The 11,935-nt window shown below is 32.0% G+C and overlaps 1 protein-coding gene across 1 annotated transcript; it reads left to right on the top strand.

The window, feature by feature from the left end:
• The first annotated feature begins 2,553 nt into the window (after positions 1 to 2,553).
• On the top strand, positions 2,554 to 8,008 carry LOC133175709 (uncharacterized). The gene is made up of 7 exons (XM_061310818.1): positions 2,554 to 2,614; positions 5,280 to 5,667; positions 5,919 to 6,008; positions 6,331 to 6,415; positions 6,573 to 6,709; positions 6,904 to 7,041; positions 7,508 to 8,008. Exons 1-7 carry the CDS (start codon positions 2,554 to 2,556, stop codon positions 7,938 to 7,940), a joined length of 1,332 nt encoding a protein of 443 aa, XP_061166802.1. The 3' UTR covers positions 7,941 to 8,008.
• The last annotated feature ends 3,927 nt before the right edge of the window (positions 8,009 to 11,935 follow it).

Here is an 11,935-nt window from a genome sequence, read left to right as displayed (position 1 = left end):
GTTGCTCATCAGAATATTTCAGGTTAAAAAAGATGTGAAGCATTTTTTTTTTAAATGAGTTATTTCTTAATGTAATTTTATATACACATGTATTTGCCCCTGACTGGAACATTTTCAGAGTTATTACAATTTTTATGTTTATATTCTAGCTATTACCATTAATTGTGTGAAGGAGAGGTTTTTCATATTGAATAAAAAAGGTTGTCTTTTAGAATAATTATTGTATGTTATTGCTATTAAAGAAATGATATATATATTTTGAAAAGAAATATTGAAAGCCAAATTATGGTAGGAAAATTTATATGATTTTTTTTTTTTATGGTTGTAAAGTGAACAAAGGAAAGAGGAAATTTCATTTAGTCATTTTTTTTTTACCTGGTATATAAATCAGTTGGAATTTTTTTTTAATGCATTTTACATCATCAGCACACTTCATAGTGAATTAGTAGAAAGAAATCTTAGAACACATAAACTTTATTTGAACCATTCACACACGATGAACTTCTTTCATGTTCCTATGCATTAAGAATATATTGAATGCATGTTTCACTAAATGATTTTGTGTTTGTCACATTCAGTAACAACAATAAATATAAACCGTCATTCTTGTTGGAATATTTTATTTATACAATTAAAGATTACAATCACAAAGGTCCATATTGCAATGTTGTTAATCAGTGTATTTAAATTATGAAGAATTTTATTGGAAAAACTTTGGTTTACTAGAACATTGATTTGGTAAAATACAATCCTAGTATGTGTCATTGTGAAGAAGATACTATATCTTCAAAACAAAACATCATAACTTCATTTAGTTTCCCAGTTATCTGACTGATAAGTGTTGACTAAGTAGATTTTGGACTTAACACTCCAGGAACCATTTTACCAATTCCATTTGATTAAAAATATCCTTTTGAAAAGGAAATTCAAAGTAGGATAGACTCGGCTTAAAAAAAACAAAAAAAAAAAAAAAACTAGCACTACAGCATCAAAGATGGCTGACAAAGATATCTGATATGTGCAGTGCGAAACCTAACACATTGTCATAATTTTTGTCTCCACAAGTTTTATTAGGGGCCGAAGTGGAGCCATTATAAGTAATGTTAGTGGCCCATGAATTCTCTTTAAATACCATTTGGGAAAGGAAGAATAACGTAAAAAAAAAAAATCATATGCAATAGGATTATTTAGTCAGTTTTATGTCCGTTCTACAACTAGAAAAGCTGGTAACTCATTATCTGTAGTACTAATGAATTGTTAATAATGACTGCATAATTAATCTTTATGTACTAGTATATAATAATAATAAAAACGTACATTTTGAATAATGAACAAAATGCAAATTTCTAGAGGGTAACTTAGAACCCATGCTCAACACTTAAAGGGTAACGTAACTATAATCGTTAACTGGTTAATAAAGCTTATTATGCTACAACACCCCCCTCAGTCTCATTATAGTCATAGAAAGATGATAAATAGGTGAAAATCCAGAATATAAATTAAACAAATTAAAACCAACAGACAAAGTCAATACTTACTATTCTTGTTTACTAATACCATTTGTAAAAAACGAACGATAGTACTATTATTTCTGAACAATGTTTGATCCCTCCATTATTGGGTCTGACATCGCGATGGCCATTTTTGTGTGGCTGCACAAACATTTTATTCATTGTGCGTATGGAAAACATGTGCTTTTAAATTCAAGATAATGGCGCGTCCAAAAATGATGAATTCAAAAATAGTTTATCTGATTTAAAATCAATGATTATGTCATTTTACTAATAACTTCCTAAATATGGGCCGATTTTACACCACGATATAATAGAATGTAATCTTAGTGTGTTTATTATTTTCTACAAAAGCGTTAACCTGGTTAAGGTGTGAAATATGAAGTTATGATGTTTATGTTTTAAGTGATATACTAACAAAAGTTCTTAGGAACATTCATGTAAGATGAAATGACGTTGAAAATTACAGGTACCCTTATCATTTTCGGCTGGACTTTCAAGACAATTCGGTAAGCGATAAAATATTTAAAGTGAAAAATGAAAATATTGCCAGTATTAGATATAAACTATGTTATTTAAATTCTGTAGAGTACAAAGGCACTCAATTTGTCAGAAATGATAACAATGCGTTAATGTCAAAGCATTAGACCAGTTCACCTATTTTTGCATAATTGGCTGTGCATTGCAATAAATCTAGCAATTAAAATTATTTTAATATCTTGCACGTTATCTCGTTGATAACATCTTTTAGTACTTATCAATTTGGTATCGAATAATTGTCTATTTAAATTTAGTGTATTGTGCTATCTATTTAATCCTCGTAAAATTTGCAAATTTATCGTTTGTGCTCTATATAAAAAAATGTTTTATCTTGATCTTTCGCCATCAGGTGAACTTTACATTGAGAAAATCAGATCTTCTAAAATTGTGTTTCTCAGTTCGTTAAAAATGTGCAGACATGATAATATTTTTGAGCCCTTTATGATGGAATTTTGCTGAATTTGGATTAGTGTACTAATATTTTTCATCTAAAATCTTAACAATGGCGGACGTAAAGTTACCAGAAATAGGTCGACCAAATAAAGAAAGAGATGACAAAAAAGGTAACTAAACTATTTGTTTTTGTTAAACATAATATGGTCATATAAATGTGTTAAAATATGTAAAAAATGTAATTTTAAGAGGAAATTTTCTCCTGAGGTTTAAAAAAAGGCTTCAGTTGAGGCTAGGCGACGAGCTTTAACTACTTCATTGAAAATGAAATTGTATTTTTTGGAGGATTCTTTTTTTTCCGAAGACAAGTTTATGAAAGTTGGGGTTGAGAAAGGTTCCTGCAGGTATCGAATATGGGATCCCTTCTCCCAAAGCAAAAATAGAAAGCAATAGCTTCTGTTAGGAAAGACAATTATATCTGTAATACCCGCACTATATTAATGTTTGATTAAAGGATAAAATTAGCAAAAAATCTTTTTAAGATCTACATGACCAAAGAAAGATTTCATAGGAAGTGCAGATTCAAATTTGCATTATGTAAAGCTTGTCATTGCTTGATAAGTACTAGAAAATGCCAATGTCAAAAAGCTTTGCCACAACGCTTTTGCTGTAAATTGTAGCTAAGACATGTCATTGCCTGGTAATTACTGCATCTGAAACATAGCTCTAGATGGTTGTATATGTACAATGTATCCCCAATTAACATCCTTGTAAGTTTGGTCATTGTAGAGCTCCTGCTTAGTAAACCTGGGAATGAACCGATAAACCTCTTCAGAATTTTTTTTTATCTAACCAACCATCTGGAAAATAAAGGTCACATGCAGAATCAGAGATGCAATGTCTATGCAGATTTGGTCAATAGTTTAAGTTTCCATCTTAAATGATGAACAATGTAAATTAGTAATATGTAATAAGAGAAGAAAGTGTGATAATCGGAATAATTTAGAAAGTGCAGGTAAAAAATGAACCTGAGGTGTTGGATATAGAATCTACTTTTCGAATTTTTTGCTTGTCAAGATGTTTTGACCCCCTCCCTCGGCCCTAACGTCACGGGGACGGGTATCCTTTAGCTTCTTATAAATAACCCTTTCTATGTGCCGATCCGATGCTAAGTTCACAAGATAGTGCACTACAGGTACGAAACATGTACCCCTGTTAATAGTGTACTTTTTAGTGTTATCATAGGGGCTTGTCTTCCGGATTGTTAAATGTAAAATAATTTTAAAAATTTTTAATCTTCTTTACTTATATACTTAAACTGTATATAGGTGTGGTACGTCTTTTTTAAACATGGTTTTTCTTGACTGAAAGTGTCAGAATCTCTATTTTAACAACTTTTAAGTGTATTTAAAGAAGATTCAAAATTTTTGAAATTATTTTACGTTTAACAATCCGGAAGACAAGCCCCTATGGTGTGATTGCTCACACTGTCTCCGTTTTATTTGACAATACATTTATGATACATACGCTTTCATAGTTACCCTAAAGAAAATGGGTTGACTTTGAGGTCATCATTTGGTCATTAGACTCTAGATAAGGTCCTTTTTCTTCTACAAAATGCTTACCCTTTCTTAGTTCCTTGTATTTTAAGTACGGGAATAAAGAGCCGATTAAAGTAAGCACATGTGCCTTCAGATAAATTTATAAACTTTCTTATTCGTTACATCATGGAACTTTTTATTTATTATTTATTAATTTACTCCTTTAAGCTTAAATCCATTAGACGCGATGCATTCCTCTATGACCATCAAGGATTTCTAAATCAAATGCTCATAAATCCAACTGGATACTTTTACAAATTTGGCAAACACAATGAAAAATTAATTTGAATAAAATTTGTACACACCTATATCGGCAATCCTATCTCTAACTTTTGTTGTAATTTTTTTTTTTTTTTTTTACAAACTGAATTCTTCTTTTCGGTTTTACGCATGATTTTGGGGGGAAAATACGTATATTTCACAGCAAGTTAAAGGAGGAACAAAGATAAAATTCAGCGAGAATTTTCAACAATTATATATATGGCTATATTTATTGAACTGTGTTATTAACAGAACAAACAAGTGAAAGAAATAATATGATTTTCATCCCAAACTGAATTTCTTTACACGGACTCTACACAACTATTCAGATGGTCAAAGTTTGACTATATATTCCTCCGACAAGGATTTGGATTAAGATGTATTGAAATTTGTGACCCACAGTTGTAAAATGTCACAGATAGTCGATGCTTTTAGTTTAATGTCGGATTAAAAGGTTAGAACGAGAAAGAAAGTCCGGTAAAACCTAATGGAGAACTCATTGTTAATATGTATTTAAATTAGTAACACTTATAATATACCCGATTATTTCAATACATAAATGCGCATTGTTTTCTCTTCTAAATAAGTTAATCGGTTTGCAAACTTAAATGATACTTAAAGGTCCAATACAGGTTAATTGATCTATTGCGTTTTCTTCTATAAGGATAAATAATTTTGCATTGAAGAACGTAAATATAGTTATGCAAGAATAAGAGTTAATCGATTTCTTACGAAAATAATGGTTTTGATATCCTCAAACACGAGAAAGAAATTTTCAACCCTCAAGTCTATCAAGAAGAACCCCCTGTGGCCCCTTTTTTGCCTGGTGATACTTGATCCTTGACCTTTTCCGATCTGGCCACAAGAGTGTACAGTTTCTATGGTCTATCCAGTTATGGAATCTGGATAAAAATCCTCTTCATTTAGAAGTGTGTATACTTTTATTTGGAATATATCTTCTCTTTTTTGTAAGATTCACGACCGGACACTAAAGAAAACCTTGAGCATCTTCCCGAAGTCAAGAGCCCGGGGCCGAAAGAAGCTGAAAAGGACAAAGAAACACAGGAGACCAGTTTACCTCCTATAACCGACAAGAAAAAATCCAAACCTAAAGCAACCGAACCAGACAAAGTTCAGAAACAGGAGACTGTAGGAGACGGCAAAACTTTGACTGGAAAAGTTGATCAGAAGAAAAAAGTAGATAAGGTCTTAGACGCTGTTCGCGAAAGAAAAGTAGACAAGAACCTCTCAAAGCCTCCCAAAAGAGATAGACAGACAGAGAAAACTCAGGAACTACCTCATCTCCCAACTATCAAAGAGGCTACTGACTCTGAGGAGGTCATCGCCAAAAGATTCCTAGCGTAAGTTTATACAAATAACTTTTTTTTTATTTTTGGTATCTTTTCAAAATTAACTTCTGCATCACATAAGTTTATATTATTTTGAAATCAAACTTGAAGTCACGTTTTTTCCATCATATCTTTATTATGCATTTTTTTTGTCTTACATTGCTTTAAATTCTGGAAGCATTGTCCATTCATTTTACTTATTTATTTTTGCAATTGTCCCTTACCGTTTTAAGACTCTTGATGCATTGAACGTTTATTTGCAGTCTACGAAAGCGAGAAGTTGCATTTAAAAAACTATTCCACGTTAAAGAGGTCCACGTTTTTGATCACAATATGCTACCAAGGATAAACCCGTAAGTCTACAGTGACAATGTTCTCTCTTTATTTTCTTGAATATATAAAATATGGACGATATCGAACTTAAGGTATGTGATTTATCGATTTTACAAGCATATTTTTTATGTAAATTGTTTCATGATATTAAGCTTCCAATCATGTCAAATTTTGTTTTATCACATATAAAATATAAGAATATATACAAATCGGTTAACTCTTTTCATACATGTATCTCCAGTTTTGCTGTAAAAGTCCACATCAACTCTGTCTTGATGGCAATAAGATATGGATTATTGTGTATGGCTTGTTGATTTAGATGATAAATCCTTGTGTTTTCAGAAGCAAATCCAATCTCATATCGAGGTTGGATCCTTACACAGTGGAACAAGGAGAGAAAGAAATGAAAAGAATCACAAGGTCCATCGTGAGTATTTTCTATTACATTAAACGGTTCTACTGTATATATCTTACTATATTAACCGTAAAAAAGTGCTACCTAAGGCATTTATAGATTAAGAAATCGAAAATAAAAGGCAGATTTCAACGATGTCAATTATTCATGAAAAGAAATATGTTTTTAGCCATCAAACCCCGACTCAGACCATGGTTACAGATACAGAAAGACAGCGGTAGACATGATGAATCCTTGGGATTTCTTGGAATTAGACAGTGTAGAATCATCCCGTAGAACAATTCCACGCTACAGAGGATCACAAAAGTATCAAGTTCTCTAAGTTATGCACAGCAAAAAAAAAAACAAAAAAAAAAAAAAAAAACAAACAAACAAACAAACAAACAAACAAACAAATAGTTTTGCTAAAATGTTCTCTAAAACACATATCCATTATTCGCTCTATGTTTACGTGTTAAAATGCAGCTTGTAAACGAAATATAAACGGAACTTTTTTTCAGGCGCCGTAGGGATTATCCAAACAGACCCCCACCCAAGGGCAGCACATATTTCCCCCAATTCCCTAACGTAAACTATCCTTACGTTCAAGCAGAGAGTCCCACACGTATGTTTGAACTTGACGATGTGCCAAAAGTTAGGTGAGGAATGGGTTGTTTCACTTCTTTTTCATGATTTTAATCTGTCGTGAAAATAACACTTTGATGTGTTATCTTATAAGGATGATATCTTTAGGGAAACACTTTATAGGGGCCTGAACACAGATTTGAGATTAATATTTTATAAAATTTTCAGCTTAAGATTATGACTTATATATGATGCTAGAGAATTTCACGCAAAATAATTATAGATGCAGAGACACAAAATCAAATATTCGAGGAAATAATCGTCTGACCTTAACTACACCGCAAATACAACGGTCTTCTTTTTGCGTTAAATTGTTAGATTAACATCTCTATTGCCATAAGAGTACATTTACAGATCGATATGATCGATAGATATAATGAAGTATATGTAAATTTTTGTGTTTAAATTTGAAAAAAAAATTGTACAACTTTATTCACGAATATTGATTTCCTCAAAACTACTCTCTTGTTTTCTCTGTAGAAAACAACTGAAAAAGAAATGGAGTAAACGCTCACCTGAGAGAGTAAAGAAGGATTATACAAAAACAAAGAACGACTTTTACCGTATGGAGCTTGATAAACTGAACGAAATGCGTCCAACATACAACCGACCCAGTATGGTCAACACCTATACTGCCTATCTACAAAACACACCAGGTTCCAAGCAGGCCCTGGACGAATGCATCAGTGGAATCGAATCAAAACTTCTTCGAGATGAGGCTAACGTCAGTCTCTTGCCAAAACATCCTAGACCCTCACTAAAGAAGTCACATTCCACCCTGACCAGCGGGAGAAGTACCCGCCAGAGAGTCATCAAGGTCGTGGATACGCCCATAAAAGTCGTAGAAACGCCCACAGTTGATGTACCAAGGTCCGCCCTGCATTCTCGGCAGACGATTGAATCTGCGGGTTAATTGAATTGCATACGGAAAGTCAAAATAAACAATCTTTTATCATCATGATCTGCTGAGATTGTGTCACCTTTCACAGAAAATAACATCAGAAGACACCAGTTGACCATTTCTGTGTATTTGTCGACAGCCTTCAAAACATTTTTTGATAGAGACATTGTATACATTCATTTCATGATTTTAAAGCCTATTCATATATATTATATATGTTTTGCCCTTCTGTAAAACCAATTGCGAAAAAATTTAGAAACAATGAAACTGCTTTTGATTACGAGCCATGTTCTTTATTGAATTAAATAACAATAATTATAATGTTTTTAAAACTTACTCTAGTAAAGTAACTTTATCTCACATCATACTTTTGTTTAAGCATCAAATTTTTATTTTTGGATGTCGTCACACCTGGCCGTGCCGAAAAATTGAATACCGCGCTAACGCGCGGTATGATATTTTTAGGGTTCTGTGTTTTCTTATGGCACCTGATCCCACCTCTGATATTTTTAGGGATCTGTGTTTTCTTATGGCACCTGATCCCACCTCTGATATTTTTAGGGGTCTGTGTTTTCTTATGGCACCTGATCCCCCCTCTGATATTTTTAGGGGTCTGTGTTTTCTTATGGTACCTGATCCCCCCCCCCTCTGATATTTTTAGGGGTCTTTGTTTTCTTATGGCACCTGATCCCACCTCTGATATTTTTAGGGATCTGTGTTTTCTTTGTATTTTGTATTTAAATTTGTATATGGCTTAAAACTGTTTTCTTAATATTACTTTATACTCCGTTTCATATTTGGATTTTATACTGATTATAAAAGTTAATGCCAGCTAACAACTAAACTTTATGTATATTACCAATGGGATGACTTCCAAAAATCTCATCGCCAACTTGATACATGTATATTTTTAGTAATATTCTATCGCCTGCATATAGTGTTTAAGTCTTCTAACTTATAAAGTACGCCAGGGTATGCTCTGAGTACGATCATCTTTTAAACAGAGGCAGGACACTGACAAATAAGATGTAGTTACAGGGCTTTCAACAGTCCTTAATCAAAGTCAGCATTTCGAAAAGTCCTGGGTCATCATACTGACCTTGTTAGCAAATGCATTTATATTTTTCCATATTTTTTTAAGATTTCGTAAGGTTATATATTTTGTAATTTTAAAATTATAACTTAACAAATTTACAAAAATCTATGAAGGCCATAACTTTTATAAATACGGATTATAATATAAAAGTATGATGCCGTTGAAGCCAATAAAAAATATATAATTATTCGGACGAATTCGATATATATTCTGACAAGATATTTGTGTGGACAAAGGGGTTCTTGCTTAAATACAAATTATATACATTTAGAAGAAAGTAATGCAATTGTTTTTGATCGGAATTGTTCGGACGAACTGCATGTTTGCCTGGACAACTTAGTGAATTACATATTTGGTGTTTCTTCTTTATACAAGATTTATTATTTTTACTAGCTATAGAAAAATTGAGTGAAGTCGATTATCATAAATTTATCATAATATTTATCATAAAGAAAGATCATTCTATTTGAAAGATTGAAATATCATCCCTGTATCCTCATTTTTTAGTATTTTGGTCCACGGGCCTTTTGATTTATCATAAGTTTTTTGACCACAATGCAATATCGCCGAAATAAACACAAAGACGCACATGTCATGTGCTTGTATCAATACAGTATATATATATATATATATATATATATATATATATATATATATATATATATATTAATATATATATATATATATATATATATATATATATATATATATATATATATATATATATATATATATATATATATATATATATATATATTCACAATGTGATTAAAAAAATCATATACGCAGTTTCTTTCCTCCGTGAATGTTTGAACCAACATCAATGTGACTTGCGATTTATTGAAATAAAAAAAAGAACCCACAACGATAAAATGTGACAAGACAATATTTAATATCATGATACACACATTGACAAATTCTAAATTACAATTTTTGTACGTAACGCTTAAGCGAAATTCTTTATTAGCTGAACTGTAAAACGAACAACAATTTTTAATATTTATAAGTTGTACTATACAATTACACTAGAATCATGATTCGAAGTGAAATTTTTTTTTAAAAGAATTGAAATATCAAGAAAAGGTATTTGAAAGATCTAATCATGTAATCATGCTACATTATTAAACACTGAGTCCACAATCTTCTTCTTTGTCAGGGTTGTCACAAAATTCATATGGAATATATATACAAAACCAACAGGCTGATAACGATTACCGAAGTGTATTGCAAGATTGTAAACGTATTGTGGAGAGAAATTTTCGAAACAAAACAACCTTTAGATATCCCAGTCTCTTTACCGAAGTGAGGACACTTGTACTCTTCCAAGCAGTAAATATTTTACTTCGGCTAACAATTATGTACTTCCTGATCTACAACTTATCTACAACTTGCAATCCCTGCACTGGTTAATGTAATAAAATATGGAGAAAAGGAACAGTATTCAAGCTCAAAGTCCATTTCGAAAAGACACATCGGGGGCAGAGCAAACACGGACCTCAACTGGGAGACAAACACCTCATACGCAGGTGATAAAGGTATACTGCTACATAAGTTATGGAAGTTGACGATTGAAAAATTGAAGCCATCACGTTTATCATAAAGCTTTGTTGTTAGATTACCATTAAAGTGTTTTTCTAGTAAAATATCCAAATATGAAACAGATGTTAGTGTCTCGCAGACATTTTTTCCTCTCTGTATCTTTTGTAGTATCTCATTCTGACTTTTCTCAGCTTGCAGTGCACGACTTCACAAATATTTACCCCCCTCCAATGCTTCTCTAATAAGTAAGACTTTGAGCTTTCTTTTAGTCTTCGTACATAATAATATACTGTATTTAATTCTTGAATCAAAAGCGGAAGTCTTATTTATATCTGCCATTTTGTCATTTAACAATAAAGCTTACTCCGAAAATATCAAAATGATATTAAATATATATATATATATATAAATTGTGTTAAATTGAAATTTAATATAAAGTTATTAAAAGTTTGATAAGAACTTGCTTTTTATATTAGACTAAACTGAAATGGCTTTAATATTACTATTTTCCATATAAAACGTGTTGGATTTCAGAAAAAACACAGCACTACCGGTCATATACATGTATAAAACTAAATTACACAGAAACATCAATATTTGCTGCAACTTTTTACATGGGTTTAATCTGTGAATGATGACTGCATTAATTAACAGACTCAGTAATTGTGACTGTAGATCTCTTTTCTGTTGATTTTCTCTCATTCTTCCACTTCATTCCAAGTGGCAGGCCAAATCCCAAATAAAGAAAAATACCCTGACCTGCACTAAAGACTATGTGCAAGATTGAAAATACTTGAAGACTGGTGAACTGAGCAAGGAAACCAAAGACCCATGACATGCCAGTCAGAGTTGATAACCGGAAGTAGGCACCAACTCTATTTTGATCCTTGGATTTTCGCATGTCTCCCTTCTCAATGATTCGGCTTACTGTCACAACAAACATAAAAGTATTGATACAGACAGTAACAGCAACAGGTACAGCAAAAGTATAAAGTATCATATTGGATTCCGCTATGTAACAGGTGCGAGGAGAATACCCTAAACTTTGACCCTCACTGAAACTATAGCTTATAGTGACATTAATGCCGATCAGAAGAAGACAAAGAAGGGTGTTAATGAGCAGAAAACAAAGCACATTGGATTTTCGTTTGAATGTGGGTACTGTAATGTTGGTAAAAGTTTGAAAGATTTGAAAGGAAGAGAGACTCATCCAAAAGACAACGGATAACCAGGAATAATGAACTAATATACCGGCCACAAAACACACTGCCTCGCTTTGTTGGAAAAAAAATGAGAAAGTGTAGATAGTGTTTGCAAATATTAGGAAGAGTGATAGAATGATGATATTGGTCCCTGGGGGATTAATACTCTC

Source organism: Saccostrea echinata, unplaced genomic scaffold, assembly GCF_033153115.1.
Source record: "Saccostrea echinata isolate AGI-Se365-2 ecotype Australia unplaced genomic scaffold, CSIRO_AGI_Sech_v1 ptg000064l, whole genome shotgun sequence".
Lineage (NCBI taxonomy): Eukaryota > Metazoa > Mollusca > Bivalvia > Ostreida > Ostreidae > Saccostrea > Saccostrea echinata.
This window is presented reverse-complemented; position numbering and strand designations above follow the sequence as displayed.